This window comes from Pan paniscus, chromosome 19, assembly GCF_029289425.2.
Source record: "Pan paniscus chromosome 19, NHGRI_mPanPan1-v2.0_pri, whole genome shotgun sequence".
Classification (NCBI taxonomy): domain Eukaryota; kingdom Metazoa; phylum Chordata; class Mammalia; order Primates; family Hominidae; genus Pan; species Pan paniscus.
Genome location: NC_073268.2, coordinates 49,962,548 through 49,980,335, shown reverse-complemented (window position 1 = coordinate 49,980,335; position 17,788 = coordinate 49,962,548). Strand labels below are relative to the sequence as shown.

The 17,788-nt window shown below is 58.4% G+C and overlaps 1 protein-coding gene across 1 annotated transcript in view; it reads left to right on the top strand.

Moving 5' to 3' along the window:
- KCNJ12 (potassium inwardly rectifying channel subfamily J member 12) overlaps positions 1-12,523 on the top strand; it is a 43,501-nt gene extending 30,978 nt beyond the window's left edge. Inside the window, exons 2-3 of the mRNA XM_034942236.3 lie at positions 1,173-1,294; positions 7,940-12,523. Coding sequence (XP_034798127.2) covers positions 7,996-9,297 — 1,302 coding nt within the window. The 5' untranslated portion in view covers positions 1,173-1,294; positions 7,940-7,995 and the 3' untranslated portion in view covers positions 9,298-12,523. The remainder of the gene's footprint in view (positions 1-1,172; positions 1,295-7,939) is intronic.
- The last annotated feature ends 5,265 nt before the right edge of the window (positions 12,524-17,788 follow it).

Sequence of the window (17,788 nt, the reverse complement as noted above, 5' to 3'; positions counted from 1 at the left end):
TCCATCCATCCATGCACCCATCACCCATTCATCCATTAATCTGTTCATCCACCCACTCAACCATATACCCACCCATCCACCCAGCCATCCCTCTATCCATTCACTTCTTCACTCACCCATCCACTCATTCACTCACCCATCCATCCACCCAATCATCTGCCCATCCATCCATCCCATTCGTCTGTCCATCCATCCACCCACCCATTACCCATCCATCCACCCATCCATCCATCCATCCACCCATTCACCCATCTATCCCTCCATTCACCCATCTATCCCTCCATTCATTCATCTACCCATCCACTCAGTCACCCACCCATCTACCCTTCTGTTCATCCATCCATCCAATCATCTACTTTCACACTTATCCATCCATCTATCCAACCATCCACCCATCCATCCATTCATCCATCCATCCATCCATCTTTCCATCCTATTATCCATTCATCCACTCATCCATTCACCCATTCATCCACTCATCCATCCTTCCTCCATACAGCCATCCACCCTCACACCCAACCACTCATTCACCCATCCATCCATCCACCCACCCATGTATTCATTCATCCATCTACCCACTCATCCATTTATCCATCCACCTACCCATTCATCCCTGCATTCATTTATCCACCCACCCATCCATCATCCATCCATCCATCCATCCATCCATCCACCCACCCATTCATTCATCCACCCACTCAGCTATTCACAACTGGCTCCAAAGTTGGCGTTGGGAAGGCTCTGCAGGTGGTGGCTGGGAGTACAGGCTGAGGGCCTGAATTCCTTTGTGACAGTGGGAGAATTACCACATTAACTACTTCTCTGGAATAGTAACAACAATAGTTCCAACCTTGTGGAATTGTGAGGATTGTGTGAGATGATGTATGTAAAATGCCTACTATAGTGTCTGGCATGCAATAGGCACTCAATAATTGTCAGCTGTCATTTTTCTCTGACACCCCATCTTGTTCTGCTCTTCTCTGGTTCTGGATGGTTGCTATGCTGTGAAGGTGTGGGGCATCAAAGGTGCAGGCCAGAGGCCCTTCCATCTCCTGTGGGGCCCTGGGGAAGTGAGCAGAAATGTGGGTTCATGTGGTTATGTCTTACTTGTGAGCCCCTCTGAGAAGAGCAGCACCGCCTGCAGTAACTTGGCTTTACTCTTTTAACTTTAGGATGTTCTAGTGACTGGATCCTTTCCAGCTGGTGCCTGGGAAATGGCAGCCACTACTAATTCAGCCTTGAAGACAGTACTGTGCCCACTCAGCACCATTACGTAGAAGATAGAACTCAAGAGGTAAGAGTGAAGTCATTGACATGCTCTTGTGCATCTAGGCATTCCTTCCACCAGACTGTCATCTGTACATCCTTCACCCCTCCACCCACCATGCCATCCTTTCATCACCCATTCCCCCACCCATTAATCTGCTCAGCCTTCCATCCACCCACCCATGCCTCCACCCCTCCATCCATCCCCTCGCCCATGCCATCCGTTCCTCACCCATTCCCCCACGCATTCATCTGCTCAACCATCCATCCACCCATCCTTCCACCCACCTAGCCAGTCCATCTATCTGGTCACCCCTATCATCCACCCACCCATCCGTCAACCCGATTTATCCACCCATCTGCCCGACCACCCAACTGTTGATTCAATCACTGTTCCACCCATCTCCTCATCCATCCCATTCAGCTGCTTAGTCCTTCACCCTTCATCTGGCTGGAGCACATTTCCTGGGTGCCCCTCTTTGCTAGTACCTGCATCAGCCTCTCTAGGCCTCTGAGCTTGGTCAGAGATGGGGCCTGGGCAAGATCAACTCTCACACAAGGTGGGAAGTAGCTTCTGGCCTGAACGGGAAAAGCCCAGTGCTAGAGGATCCTAAAGGGGGCCAGGGGAAGAGGAGGAGGTGGAGGAGGCGGAGGAGAAGGTGGCTCAGTATTGTGGGGCAGAAGGAGGAGGAGGAAAAGCAGGAGGAGACTTGGTGTGGGGCATCCAGGAGGGGAGGCCAGGGTTCAAGAGCCTTTGCCGTGGAGAGGCTACTGGAGACCCTATGAGGAAGGCCCAGGAGACAAAGGTTCCAGCGCAAGTAGTTTCCTGGGAGGTGATCCCAGGAAATAAGGAAATGAGGTGAGAAAGAGAAGGAAGTGATAAAGGGCATGTCATTGATACAGTTACTGCTGGGGCACTGGAGCCGACTCCCGCTGGGGAGGCCAGGGAAGCAGTGCCCCTCCCAGGGGCAGCTTGCTGGGGCCCAGCCACCTGCGCCCATCAGTCACTGACTGAAAGCTGTCCTGGCAGCATCAGCTCCTCAGCCTGCCCTCTGAATGGCAGAGCGTGCCCATGGCTAGAGAGAGCTTTTGGGCAGAGAGACACTGTGGTTGGTGTAGGAATTGAGACAGGTGGGCCTGAGGTGGTAAGGGCCTAGGATATCAGTGGGGCACCCACCACCCCATGCCCTGCACACAGTGATGTGTTGCTGCTGCCTCTCTCCTCGGGCCTAGCCTGCATTTGGCATAGGAAGCCATCATGGCATTGGACCCAAATGTTTGAGGGCCATGGGTTAGCTTGGTGTACAGAGGTCAGCTGAGTCTCTGGTGGGGAAGTTTGGCCTGGAAAGGGGATTGGTGTAAGAGGTCATCATCTTCTTCCCAGATTATGAGACATAGGAATGCCACCCCCCCACTCTCCCTCTCCCCTCCATACCAGCCTGGGTTCTCCCCCATCCAGCCAAGCTTCCTCACTGCCCCCAGGGTGCCCAGCACGTCTTTGCCTCCCACTCCTGGCTCTGGCAGTGTCCCCCAGGAGTGCCCCTCCTGGCTGCCTGTGCCCAGCCTAGCCTTGATGTGGTCCTATACCCTGGGCAGGGCCTGCCATGAGGGAGAGCCCCTAACCCTGCAGCCAGCCCTGCCTCTCACACCCTATGTGACGGAGCAAGGGCACCGGCTCAGAGCCTCAGTCTCCCCATCTGCAAAGGAAGGGCTGGGCTTTCCAGACCCCAGTGCTGCATCTGATGAATGGTGCCTGGATTAGGAAAGATTCTGAGCTGCCCTGGATGCAGTGGATGAAGCTCTGTGGCTGAGGAATGGTGCTTGCCTGGGCGAGGCTGGAGCAGCCACCTTGGGCGGGGAGGCGTGCACCAGCCTTCCCTGCATTGAGTGATCTCTGAGGGGTCTTCCAATGGTGAGGCTTGATCATGAGGTAGAGTGCCCCATCTCCGAATGAGGGTGAGTGGCCGTGGGTTGGAGTGCTGGTGAGGGCCCTTGAACCTGTGCTTTTGAGTGCCGATTTGCGGCAGTCTACATCTCATCACCACCTGGGATTGCAGGGGCTTGGGATCAAAAGGATTGCAGTGCCACGCACACAGTCAGGCCTCAGGTCTTGGTGTTGTGGGGCACTGGTTTCACCCCTACAGCCCAGCCTGGAAACTTCACTCCTGAAAGGCTGTGTAACCCTCACAGTGACTCAATCTTCCTAGGCTTCCGTCTGCTCATCTGGAAAATGGGGATAATAATCACAGTGTGATGGAAGGGATTAAATGAATCAGTTTATTAAAGCTCTTAGAAGAGCACGTGGCAGGTAGTAAGCACTTGATAGATACTGAGTGCTGTGTTCGTGCCTCGTGAGGCGCCCCAGCTAGCTGAACAGTCTCTGCCTGGGGGATGGGGGCTGTTGGCGCCTCCCCCTCCGAGTCCCTATGTCTTACCCTGGGTGATGCAGGCCCCTGCACTCTCCCTTCCGGTCAGTGCTTTCTTGGTGTCTGGGAATGTGGGTCCAGGCCTTGCCCTGGGCTCCTCCCGGATGTCACCGAAACCTGAGAAGCCCAGGGCCTCAGGGCAGTGGGCATGGGGCATCCAGTTCCATCCGGAAGCACCTCCCGGTGACTCCTGGACCCCACCCTTAGGTCACGTGGCAGCTGCCGTCTGGCATCCTCTCTAAAAGCTCCCAGCCCAGGCCCTGGTCTGTTCTTCAAGTGGACTGGTCGCTGGGAGGCTGCGTCTGTAGGCACTGTGGCCAGCAGGAAAGCAGGGATCTCCGGGGGTCTGCCGGGCCCGCGCTCTCTCCCCACTGCCTGCTCTCTCCCTGCTGGGTTTGCTTCACTGCCCCTTGGTGTTGAAACCGCCTTGTCTAGCTCAGGTAGTGTACCCCAGCGCCCCTCTCCCATTCCCCTCCTGGCGACCCTGGGACCCTGGCAGGCCAACCTGGGTGTCTGCGGAAAACGGTCCTAACTTTAGTAGTGAGCACCTTGTCTTGGCCCTTGAATTGCTTTGTGACCTGGGACAAGTCTCTTTTTCTCTTTTGGACTTGGTTCTCCCATCTGTGAAATGGGGAGCCAGCCTTCTTGCTTGCTAAGGCCTCTTCCAGCAAAACAGTTTCTCTGATTTCATGTCTTGTCTGATTTCACTGTATGCACCCCATTGAGCAAGAGCCAAAAAGGCCTGTGTGTCCCTGGTGGAGGATATTGTCCTATATTTCTTAAATTGCGACCTTGAAGGCCGCATGGTTGTGTAACATCTTGCCACACCTGTGTTTATGCAGGAGTGTTCTTGAGACATTGTCTAGCTTGTGGTGCTAGGGTTTCTATGCCAGGGTCCCCTTCTAGGTCTGTCTTTGTGGTGCTGTATTCACCAAGTGCCCAGTGAGGGGGCTTCCAGCACCCCTGGGGAGGGTCTCTCTCTCTCTCTCTCACACACACATGCACACACGGCAGAGCAGGACTGTGTGAGGCTGAGGACTGACATTCTGGGCTCCAACTCTCTCTTCTGCTCAGTTTCCAGGGGTCCTGGGACAGGTGTCTTTGTCAGTTTTTGGCTCTGAGAAATGAGGGAGTGGGGCATGAACTTGACCTTGTTGATGCTCTCTGGGTGGTAAAACCACGCAGAGAGGAACGTCAACAGAAGTGGGGGTTTCCAAGCCTGTATGACACCATCTGGGCAGGTCTGGGGTGCCCAGCCCTGGCAGAGATGCCAGGAGCTGTGGCAGCACCCTCACCAGTCTGGTAGTTGGCCAGTTTTGAGGCCGCCAGCTGCTGGGAGCACATGCAGACCGGGCTCTCTGGCCTTTAATTCTTGTGATTCTGTTCCTTGCAGGCTTTGAGCTGCTCGGAGCAGGGGCTGGAGCAGCCATGACCCGCTGGAAGTCCCTCAAAGCCCCTGGGCCACACAAATCCAGCCCCTGTCAGCTGGTGGCCTCACGCCGGCGTCTGAGTGCCCCGGCCCTGGCTGCCTCCTTCTGGAGGGTCCAGGAATCTGGGGCTGAGCCCCCTTCCCAGCACAGCCTCAGGGGTACCCCCTGCCGCCGGCTCCCTACCTCCAGGCCCAGGCAGAAGCAGTGTCCACCATTCCGGCCCTGCGTCCCAGCTCCTCAGCGTCATGGTGAGGTGGTCAGCCGCAGCGGTGTTGAGGGGGGACGGCAGAGTAAGGAAAGGCATCCCTGCAGAGCTTGGGGGTCCATGGTGGGGGACGGCGCTAGAGGTGGTTTAAAACTCAACTCTCCTGCTTAATGGCTGTGTGGCCTGGGGGGAGTCACTTAACTTCTCTGAACCTGGATGGTGGCTGCACCCCCGGGTTGTTGAGAGGACGATCCGAGGGCAGCTGTTGATGGATCTGTCCCCCAAGGCGCCCAGGACCCCGCCTGCTCTCCCTGTGTCTCTCAGGCGGCAGTTGCTGTGTGCTGCTCGGACTGGCCGGCTTGAGGCTGAGCAACCGGGCAGCCCCTGGGAGTGTTCCACAGCCTGGCCGGGCAGGCGGCTCCACCATCACCTGTTGCTCAGGTGTTTGGAGCAGAGCTCAGAGGCCGCGCCCGCTCCGAGGCCCAGACTAGTGTGGACGTGGCCAGAAGCTGGGTCACACAGACCAGGGCTGAATCCTGGCATTGCTGCCTCCTGCCTATGGGACTGGGACAAGTCCATTCTGGCTTCTGGGCCTCCAGGTCCTTGTTTGTAAAGCAGGGTGGCCCACCCCTCCCTGGAGGGCTTGAGAGGCCTGCAGAAGGCTGTGTGCAGCGCCTGGTCCACAGTGGTGCCAGCCCCCCAGGATGTTCTCTTGGGGCCTCAGTGTCTTCGTAACTGAGTAATGTGGCTGCAGGTGTGCTAAGGGACAAGGCTTTGTCTAGCTCTGAGGTTATGGTGTGACTGGACTGGGACTGGGGGTGCTGGGTCCCTGTGGGCGGGGAGGGGTGGGCCTGTCCAGCTCCTCCGTCGGGGCTAATGCTGGAAGGCCCAGGTCTCCCTGCTTCCAGCCTAGCCCAGCCAAGGCAGGCTGCCATCCAGATGTGGCTGTGGGCCAGGCGGTGCCATAGCCCCTAGCTTGCAGATGCCCTAGCCTGTCACTGACAGGCCAGTGTGGGGCCTTTAGTGGGGGCAGCACAGCCTGTGTGTCCCGGGGGTGGGCACGTCAGTGGCTGAGAGCAGGCTTTGTTCTGGCTGGCATGGATGCCCTGCTGCGGGGCCTGTCTTGGGGTGCCTGAATGTGCAGTAGGCTGGCCTGGAGCCAGGTGCTGCCTGCAGTGAGCTGAGGGTGGTGCTGGGAACAGGTGACACCCCTGAGCACTGCCCAGGTGCCAGGGTAGCAGCCTTGCAATCTTCCTTAGAGATGCGGGAAGCAGGGGCTGGGGAGGGCCCTCGGCTGAGGTCAGCCAGGGAGCAGCCCATGTCTGGGTGCCAGATCTTACCCTCTTTGGCACTGCTGGTGACCAAGAAGCTGCAAGCATGGCATGTGGGTGGACACTGTAGAGTGGGGCATGTGGGTGTCAGGAGGGTGGTGGGACCCAGCTTGGGGTGTTCGAAGTGGGTGGCGACAGGGGTGGCAGGCCGCATTCTAGGCCCTGGGAAGGACAACAAGAAGCAAAAGAGAAAACGTCTCACGCCTGTAATCCCAGCACTTCAGGAGGCCGAGGCAGGTGGATCACCTGAGGTCAAGAGTTTGAGACCAGCCTGGCCAACATGGTGAAACCCCGTCTCTACTTAAAATACAAAAGTTAGCTGGATGTGGTGGCGGGCACCTATAATCCCAGCTGCTCGGGAAGCTGAGGCAGGAGAATCGCTTGAACCCAGGAGGCGGAGATGGCAGTGAGCTGAAATCGCGCCATTGCATTCCAGCCGAGGTGACGAGAGGAAGATTCTGTCTAAAAAAGAAAAAAAAAGAAAAAAGAAAAGAAAAAAAGAAAATGTGCTACCCTTAGGGAGTGGTGGTCTCAGGGCGGGGTTGATGGTTGAGTGCCCCTGGCTACGTTATTGTTATTGCTGCCGCCATTGTGCCCTTAGAAAGGGCAGTGCTGTGGATATAGCAGGGATGGGACATGGGTCTTCCTGGGGCACAAGGAGGCCTCTGGTGCCAAGTTGGTGAGGCAGTGGCAGGATGTCTTGCGGAAGGGTGTCCAGGGTGGGTTTGAGGGACAGCCTGGGGCCAGGGGCTGTGACCGGAAGGGGAGTCCGCTGGAGGAGGCTGGGAGGTGAGGTCCGAGGGGTCAGGAGCTTCCCTGTGCAGGTCCTGCATGTCCTGGGGGGCCTCTGGCATTGAGCAGGGGAGGGATAGGCACCGACTCAGCTTCCACAGGCCCTCTGTGGCTACCATGGAGACTGGGGGGCCATGGGCAGAGGCAGAGAGGCTGGCAAGTTGTGCCCCGAACTGGCTGGGCAGGCACTGTTAGATTCAGGCCTTGAGGGTGGGAGAAGGGGTTGGATCCTAAATAGACTCTTCAGAGCCCTCAGTGTGGGAGTGAGGTGTGGAGCTGGGGTTTTTGGCTGGAGCTGCTGGGGGCCCGAAGGGGGTGGCCACTCGCACTGGGAAGGCAGAGTGGGGAGCTGGCTTAGGCAAGACCAGAGCACGATCGTGGGTCAATCAGGGTGGAAGCGTCCTCCAGTCACATCTGGGGGCCCTGGGATGGGGGTAGAGGAGCCCGGAGCCACCAGCCCAGCCAGACATGCTGTCGTCTCTGTTGCAGGAGCCGCCCTGCCTGGAGCTAGCCTGGGGGCGAGCCAGGGTCCCCCAACCCCCGGGATGACCGCGGCCAGCCGGGCCAACCCCTACAGCATCGTGTCATCGGAGGAGGACGGGCTGCACCTGGTCACCATGTCGGGCGCCAACGGCTTCGGCAACGGCAAGGTGCACACGCGGCGCAGGTGCCGCAACCGCTTCGTCAAGAAGAATGGCCAGTGCAACATTGAGTTCGCCAACATGGACGAGAAGTCACAGCGCTACCTGGCTGACATGTTCACCACCTGTGTGGACATCCGCTGGCGGTACATGCTGCTCATCTTCTCGCTGGCCTTCCTTGCCTCCTGGCTGCTGTTCGGCGTCATCTTCTGGGTCATCGCGGTGGCACACGGTGACCTGGAGCCGGCTGAGGGCCGCGGCCGCACACCCTGTGTGATGCAGGTGCACGGCTTCATGGCGGCCTTCCTCTTCTCCATCGAGACGCAGACCACCATCGGCTACGGGCTGCGCTGTGTGACGGAGGAGTGCCCGGTGGCCGTCTTCATGGTGGTGGCCCAGTCCATCGTGGGCTGCATCATCGACTCCTTCATGATTGGTGCCATCATGGCCAAGATGGCAAGGCCCAAGAAGCGGGCACAGACGCTGCTGTTCAGCCACAACGCCGTGGTGGCCCTGCGTGACGGCAAGCTCTGCCTCATGTGGCGTGTGGGTAACCTGCGCAAGAGCCACATTGTGGAGGCCCATGTGCGCGCGCAGCTCATCAAGCCGCGGGTCACCGAGGAGGGCGAGTACATCCCGCTGGACCAGATCGACATCGATGTGGGCTTCGACAAGGGCCTGGACCGCATCTTTCTGGTGTCGCCCATCACCATCCTGCACGAGATTGACGAGGCCAGCCCGCTCTTCGGCATCAGCCGGCAGGACCTGGAGACGGACGACTTTGAGATCGTGGTCATCCTGGAAGGCATGGTGGAGGCCACAGCCATGACCACCCAGGCCCGCAGCTCCTACCTGGCCAATGAGATCCTGTGGGGTCACCGCTTTGAGCCCGTGCTCTTCGAGGAGAAGAACCAGTACAAGATTGACTACTCGCACTTCCACAAGACCTATGAGGTGCCCTCTACGCCCCGCTGCAGCGCGAAGGATCTGGTGGAGAACAAGTTCCTGCTGCCCAGCGCCAACTCCTTCTGCTACGAGAACGAGCTGGCCTTCCTGAGCCGTGACGAGGAGGATGAGGCGGACGGAGACCAGGACGGCCGAAGCCGGGACGGCCTCAGCCCCCAGGCCAGGCATGACTTTGACAGACTCCAGGCTGGTGGCGGGGTCCTGGAGCAGCGGCCCTACAGACGGGAGTCAGAGATCTGAGCCAACCTTGGCCGACATGCAGCATCCACCCCCGGCCGGGGAGAGGCCCCGCGGTCGCTCAGGGGCCCTGGGTTTGAGCAGAACGGGCCCAGTGCCCTGGGTTGCAGACTCAGTAGCGTTTTAGTCGTTTTATGTTTCTTTGCAACGGCCTCAGAAGGTTGGCCGGAGAGGGGGCAGCCAGAGCGGCAGCCCCCGGCCTCAGAGGCTATCACAGGCTCAGGGCAAAGAAGTGGCCTCCTGGGGGGCCAGGCCACGAGGGCCAGGGCTTCTGCCTGAAGATGGAGCTGCAGCCTGCGGGGAAGCAGCTCAGCTCGATGGTGGGCCCAGCCTCTGCTGTCCAAGGCTGGCTAGCTGCGGTGCTCCTTGCTGGTTTTTAACTTGGGGAGAAACACCGGGTTTCAGCTTTCTTGACCTTAGCTTGGGTGAGACTGTTTACAAAAAAAAAAAATTACCATGCAATTGAAAAAATTTTTTTTTAATTCACAGGGGGCAAAAAGAACAATTAGAATTCCATGGGTCTGCCAGGATGCAGCAGCTGGCTGGAGGCTCCAGAGGGTTCCCCGAGGTGGGACTGGTCTCTCCCCGTGTGTGTGGGCACCACAGTCCCTGGGCAAGCAGGGTGCTCTGGGACCGCACTTCATCGAGCTCACGAGCCGGCTAGGCTCTGTTTGTGATAGAAAAATCAAGACCATGTTAATGATCGTAATAAAAGCTTTCTACTGTCGTTGGGGTGGTGGGTGGGGCTGGGAAGAAACTGGTTTGAGCTTTTAGAGTTTGCCTTTGTACCTTAGAGATGTGTCTCAGGGCCAGGCATGGGACCTGCCATCGAGGGTTCCTCCACCCACCCTCGATTTTCCTGTTTTGCTTCTCTCTCCATTTCTGTCCAGGCCTCCGCCCAATTCCACAGTGAGGGGTGGTTAGGAGCTATAGGCCGGGATGGCTCCTTGGGAAGGGAAGTCGGGATCCCAGGCTAGGAGGAAGCTGGCAGCCCCGTCCCCACTGGGCCCACAGTGTGAGTCGTGCCTTAGAGACTCCGGGTTGTCCTGTTTTTTCTGGGCTTGCTCATTTTCCCCCAACCCTGTCCCACCCCACCCCTCCCATACCTCCACTGCTGAAGTTCCTCCAGCCCCTCTGTCTGCCTTGTGAAGGTGGCAGGGGCCAGGTCTGCCTGACATAGGACCACATCCTGTCCCTCCCTCACCTGGAGCAGCACAGCGGAGTTCAGGCAGGGCACAGCCAGGCCCTGGTCAGCGCTGAATGGCAGAGGAAAGATCTTAGGAAAGGAGAGGAATCGCCACCCCCTCCTGCCAACTGGGATGACTGGGGAGGGCCACGCTCATTCAAAGCTGAATCAGAAACCAGCCATGGAACAGAATTCCTGCCGAGGCTTCCAGGGCCGCTCCTCCACCACCCTCCCCCAGGTTGAGGCACTGTGGCACCCTCATCAGGAAGAGGTTTGGGGTCCCCTTGTTGTCACTGCTGGCTCTGCCACCCCATCTTGTTCATGGCAGCTGGTTGGGTCAGGTCCATGGTAGAGCCAGGCCCTTCCCAGGGCTGCGGAGAAAACCTGCTCTCCTCTAGTCGGGCCTCTCCAGAAGCCGGTAATCAGAAAGGATGTGTCTCCTGCTCCAACTCTGCCCCCGAGACAGCTCAGAGCCAGAAGGCACCCCGAGACAGCTCAGAGCCAGAAGGCACCCCGAGACAGCTCAGAGCCAGAAGGCACCGAGGACTCTGCCCCAAGTGGGGAAGCTGAGGCAGAGAGCAGAGGGGGTCATGCAGTGAGTGGGTGGGGTGCAGGAGACAGAGAGGGGCTGGGGGCGTGGGGTGGGGGTGTCTGCCTCTTCCCTCCACCTCCTCCCCTCCTTAGCAGCTGAAGACTCAGCCCTGAGGTCTGGGGCAATAGAAGTCAAGACACCCGACCCCTACATCCTGGAGTAGGCCCGACTCAGCATCCTGCCCCAGCTTCAGCCCCACACTCATTTCTGGCATAGAAGATTCCGCCGAGGCAGCTCTTTCCTCTCGGGGTCTGCCAAGGGTGCCTCAGCTGATTCCTGCTCCCAGGCCTAGCCCCGAAGCCTTAGGGGCTTTCTCAGCCTTAGCCCTGGGTACTGGGGTGAAGTTGGCAGGGGAGAGCTTGACACTTCACCTCCCTGATGGCCATGCTGAGGGACAGTGGTGACCCTGGTCACTTGGTGCTGGTGTAGGGGCCTGTGCCCTTCCAGGGCCAGTGAGACAGCCTTCTACTCCCCCGACCCAGAGCTGAGTCCGAGGACCCCAGGCCCACCCCCTGGCCCTCTTGGAGGTCTGTGCTCTTACCTCCCAGCCCCCACCCTGCGGGAGAGCAGCCCCAGCGCCTCATCTCCCCAAAGGCGGCAGATGCTTGATTCTCCTGTCCTCTTTCTTCCTTCCCTCGTATTTATTTATTTATTTATTGCTTGTGCTAAAGACCAAAATAGTCTCCCTCTTTAGTGCACTTGAAGCGGGAGGGCGGATGGGATGAGCCAGGAGCGAGGAAGACTTGGCCCCTGGGGAGTGTGTGTGTGGAGGCGTGTGCCTGTGTGAGCCTGCATGCATACATGTGTGGTGCACACATGCACACTCGGCTCTTCATGTGTATGACTGGGTTAGTAATACAGATACGTGATCTATACGTGTGTGTGTGTGTGTGTGTGTATGCAGGTGGTTATGTGTCTGTCTACCCCCAGGTGTTTCCGTGTGCAAGTTTCCTATGAGGGGGGCTGTGAGGGTGGGCACCCACCCATCAGGTTGGGCACTGGCACAGGTGAACCCCACAGTCCCCGACCCTCTGCCCTGATTATGCACGTCTGCTCCTGAGCGGAGCTTGTGTTCCAGGATGAGGCATCTGGAGGTGAGCGTGTGCGTCCGGCTCGTGTGTAGGAGGCTGTGTGTGTGCCCGTGTGAAACCATGTACTTGAGTGTGTGTCTGTGTGCAGCCTATGCCTGCTGCTCAGAGCACGGTGGCCACCCCCTGAGCCTCTGCTGGTGCTGTGCTGCGCGGTCCCCACCCAGAGGGTCCTGGGGGGCGGGGAGGAGCCACCGTTGGGAGGCCCCTGTACGAGGTGTCTGCCCTGCGTGAGGTCATAGAATGTCAAATTATTTTAAATGGTGAAACTGGAGAATTTTCATGTTATTTTCAATACATAGCAGTATCTAAAGACGTAGGCGATGAGACTAGACCACATTAAATGCATTTTGATCTCTTTGAGGTCCCCTGTGTCGAGATGTGTTTTCTGAAGGTCCCCTGCATGGCTCCACAGCGTGCTGGGCGTCCGCCCAGCTTCCTCAGCCTCCGCCTTGGGTGGGGGTTTCCTGGGGCTTCCTCATGGGTGAGGGTGGGGCATGGCGGCAGCTGTTGGGAGATGGAACAGAACTCAGCCTCCTTGCAGCTCCCAGTGGTCTCCAGCAAGCACACAGGGCTTGTCCCATGATGTCACCTCTCCCAGGTGGCAGGGCCGAGCCTCCTGCCTTCCCTTCCTTCTGCAAGGATGTGCTGGGTGCCTGCTGTTGCAGCAGCGCCCTCCCCAGCTGGGGGAGGCTGACCTGAGACGGGCAACTCCTTTCCCAGGAGGGGAAGCCCTGCTCCAGCTTGTAGCAGGCAGGGGCTGAGGAGGAGTTTCAGAGCGTGCCAATGTCTCCACTGAGGTGACGAGACAAGCCTGGAGTGGGGTGAGGGAACACACACGGCCCAGTTTTGGGAAACTAGACTTTCATCTGTACCTTGAGGCTCAGCCCCAGATCTCCAAGGTCTTCAGCAGGGACTTGTGGGGAGAGAATTCCTTCCCTTCCCAAACTATGTGAGTGGAGAGTTCTCCACTCCTCTGCATCAGCAAAGGACTTAGGGCACCCTCTTTCTGCAGGATTTCGATGATGATTCCAGACAACCCCGGATAAGAATCCCCTGCCTGAGTCATTCCTGGGTGATGGTGCCGTGCATGGCAGAATGTGGAGCAGGGGCTTGGGTGCCAGGGCCTAGGGGGTCATGAAGGCTTCCCAGTGGGAGCTCCCTTGGGTTGGACTTGGGGTGACCGGGGGACCCTGGAGGTGGCTTGGTTTGGTGGGGACCTCCTTTCTGACTCTGGGGCCCTCCTGGGACCCCAGTAGCAGGATCAAGGCCAACTGGGGCCAAAACACGCTGGCATCTGTCTCCACTCCACTCAAGCCCTCCGGGCCATTCCCATGGCGCTGACTGATAGGCATGAGGCCCTGGCCCCAGTTGGTGCTCAACAAATGCTTATCGTAGAGTCTCCAGGTGCGCTGTCCTGGCTGTACTAATGCCGCAAAGGGCCCTGGGTCAGAATCCAGGCCACTCATTTGCTGGGGGACCTCCTGTGAATTCCTTTCCCCCTCCAGCCTCGGTCTCCTGATCTGCAAAAAGGGAGTGTTCATAAGAATGGCCAGCTCACAGGTTTGTTGGAAAGGAGGAGAAAGAACCCTGACATAGTGAGTGCTCCTCGGTGCCTGCCTTCTGCTAAGTTAGATTGCACTGGCACTGCCCGCCCTCCTGAGGGGCACGCGGAGGTGCTGCTCTGGCTCAAGGTCACAGCAAGGAACACATACCCCAGGCCTAACCCCAGGTCTGCGTGACTTCCATGCACTTCCCTGCCTCTCCAGGGATGATGTGAGCCCAACCCAGAATCTGCTTTAAAACAGGTAGAGCTGGGGTGGGGGTGGAGAGCTTGTGAGTGTTCACTGAGCGCCTGCGAGCTTGAAGTTTGAGGTCTGTCAGGCCCCGCCCTTGATCTTGGGCTGGCCCGTGTCAGCAGGCCTCAGAGGCACTGCTAACCTATTTTAGAGGAGGTTGGTCGAGGGAAGCTAAGGGACTTGCTCGAGGCCCCCACAGGGTAGTTCCTCAAGCTGGGATCTAAGCCAGGCCCTGGACCCTTCGGTCAGTTGACCCAGATGCTGCCACCCTGCTGGTCACTGGACACCTCAGGGCCTCTGCCTGCTGGTGACCAGGGCTGGGCTGCGGTCTCTGCCAGTGGAGGGATGCCCCAGCTGGGGCTTGCCCTGGACTCATCTCCACTTTGCCCTTCCTAAAACCGGTCTGCAGGGAGGACCCCCACAACTCGGGAGGAATCACAGTCCAGATCAGAGCTGCCTGTGTGCTCCCCAACAGCAGTGGGGGCCCCCAAGGAGACACATCGGACCCCCTTCAACCCACTCTCCACCCAGCACCAGAGTGGTCTTCTTACAACCAGAATCAGGCCTTGCAGCCCCCTGCCTGAAACACCCCCTGGCTTCTCCCTAACACTAGCAATAAAACCCCAGCTGCTCCCTGCCCGCTTCACCACTGCAAGCCCGCCCTGTGCAGCCCAACCTTCCCTGCTCTCCCTCCTGCTCCTGCCCTTCTGCTGCAGGCACCCTGTCCCTTGGGTTCCCTGACATTCCACATGTCCCCCCACCCCAGGACCTTTGCGTGTGCCTTCCCTCTGCCTGACACTTTCCCCTCAGGTCTTAGCAGACCCAGCTCCTCAATTTTCGAGTCTAGGCCTTCCCAGACCCAGTGTGAGGGATGGCAGATGCTCCCTCTGGAGGCAGTCATCACCCCCAGGCTTGCAGTCTGCTGTCCTCACCAGGCTGCAAGCTCTGCGGGGCAGGGACTGCCGTCTCGGTCCCCGCTGGTGCCCAGCGCCAGGAGCAGGGCATGGAGGAGCTCCATATGTGCTTGGATGGGGGGTGTGGGCCCTGCAGGCGTCTCTCCCACACAGAGGGCTCTACAGGTCTTGCCACCTGAGGCCCCCTTTTTGCTGACCCAGCCAGGATGGGGCCCAGCCACCGGCCACACCCAGGGGAGAGCAGCCCAGCCTGGAGCAACTGGAACCGGGAACCAGGAACAGAGTGGGCAAGGGCTTTTGTGCTGAAGGCGATTTGAGCCCAAGGAAGGCTCTGGGTACTCCACCCGCTTTCCTCCTCGGTGCTGCCAAGAAAACACAGAAGGCGGCTCCCCTTTCACCCACAGCTGGACTGGGACCTGGATGGCCTGGCTTCTGGACTCTGCCCTTAAGTGTTTATGACTGGCCAACTCTGGGCCTCAGTTTCCTTCTATGGAACAAGAGCTCCATTCATTCCTTCAAACAAGTGTTTATGAGCTGCCACTGTGAGCATCAGGGGCCAGGTGGGAAGGAAGCCAGGCCCAGCAGATGGTGAACAAGAGTCTGGGCCTGAGTCCTCTACAAGTGGGGATTCTGGTGCAGGGGAAGGATAGGGGAGAGGGGAGCAGCCTAGGCAGGAAGGAGCTGAGGAGGGATGTGGGTGCCACTGGAGCCCATCACTGTCTGGCACTCCTAGGGGTGTGAAGAGGGGCAAGGGGTTGTCCTCCTTAGGTGAGGGGAGCGGGGCGGCGGTGGCGGCTGTTGCGCTCATCGGTCAGTCCTTGCCTGCAGCCACCCTGGGAGAGGAGGTGGCTCCTATGGATCCAGGACTATTCTCCAGAGGAGGGTAGCGGGGAGATGGGCACTCCTCCCAGGAACCGGATCTGGGTGGCCCCAACCATGTCCACTGCAGCAAGGAGCTACAGGGCAGCGTGGTCCCGGGATCCAGTGGGACACATGCAGGGGCTGCGTCCGGAGACACGGAGGCCTGGCTGGAGGGACCAGGGACTTCCCAAAGGAAGTGACACTTCCTCTGGGATCTGCGGGATGAGTGGGTGTTTGCCAGGCACACAGGGAAGTGCTTCCCAGGGAGAGGGACAGGCACAACCAAAGGCCTTGCAGTGGGAGACAGCAGAAGGAAGATGCTTGGCTGGGGTGGGCGGGTTACCAAGAGCCCAAGGATCCTGTGCAGGGCCCAGCCTCAGTCTTGCTCCCAGCTCCTCCCCGGCCTCCACCATAGCCACAGCGTGGCTGCATTGCCCACCCTGGAATGTCAGCCCTTGGGAGCAGGACTTTTTGTTCTGCTTTGTTCATAGCTGGGTCCCAGCCCCCAGAACTGCAAGCACCGGCATCCAGTAGGCACTCAGTAAATCCTTAGCTGCTTCAAGATGTAAAAGGACCTTCAAGCCAGAGTTGGTGCAGTGTGGGCTTGTCCCTGGGGTGCCTGGGACCCTGCTGCAGGGCAGGGTAGGGTGGTAACCACCAGTGACCAGGAGCAGGAAGGGATAGGGTCCACAAGGGGTCCCAGGGGCTCCTCTGCACAGCTAATGCCAGAGGCGCTGGGAGGTGGGCCACACAAGCAACCCCAGCCTCAAATTAGGGACCCACCGACCAGGATCCCCTGTGCTGTCAGAATAACATTTCGAAAGGCAACAAATAAAACACATTGAGTTTCAAAGGAAATCTGTTTTATTGAAATGCAGTTATCAAAATATGAACAGATACATTGGTGGTATACCAATGGCTCTATTTCCTCACGGACCTGCTAATGGCCTCTGCCTCCCTGGCTGGTGAGCACAGCCCCTCCCAAGGGGGCCAGCAATGTCACAGGGCATGGGAATGCCTCCTGATCTGTGGGCGACAGGATAGTAGGCACTGGGCACTGCTCACCCTTATCTGTCAAGGAAGAAATTGCAAAACTTCTCTGAGAGTGAGATGAAATTGAGATTGAATACTTCTCATTTCCCAGTGCACGTGCCCTGAGGCTTATCCCCAGACCCTGAGGGAGTTCAGGCCACAGGGGCTGGGCTGGGCCAGAGTAATTTCTTGAACCCAGTGCTGAATCTCAGAGTCAGAGCACTCCTGCCCGCCCCAAACCCCAGCCCCCAAGTCTACTCGACCTGAGGGAGGATGGGGTGCTCCCTACGGAACACCAGGACAGTTCAAGGGTCTTCGCCCTGCACTTGTTTGGAGGCTGCAATGGTGGGTCGTGGCTTTCACTTCATGGCTGTTAGAGGGCACTCCCTTTGCGCTTAGCCCAGAAGCCGTAAACACTATGAATGCCATGGACAAGTGAATAGCAGGGAATGAAAGCTAGGGGTCCTCTTAGGCATGACCCTATGCCAGTCCTGGAGCCACCAGAGAGGACATCTGAGGACTCTGAAGACCTTGGCTGCACTAACTTCTCTGTGCCTGTTCTCTCCTCTGTAAAATGGGGCTGATGATCATAAAGCCGCGGGTAAGAAGTAGGCAACCGCCTGTGGCTGCACCAGGCACATGGGCACTGCCTGAGCACCAGCTTTCCTCTCTAGCTGCCATGATCTGGGGTACAAGCATCCCAGGTGGGGCAACCCTGGACTGGTGCTCTGTGGCTGGAGGAGAAAGGGAAAGCCAGTGGGGCTGGGCCAGTTAGAGCCAGGGAGGAGGAATAGGCTGGGGCTGGGGCTGGGATCTGCTGACTCCAAGTGTGATGGAAGCAAGAAAGACCCCTGACATGTTTGACTTTTCAGGATCATTCCTGTTGCCATGTAGGAAGCAGGCCAGGGAGGAGGGCCCTGGGATTGGGCTGAGTGTGCAGCCCAAAAAGGGGCCCGAGGAAACATCGCGGCATCCAGGCTGGTCTGTGGACTTGGGTGGGAGCAGCCAGGCAGATGGGGAGG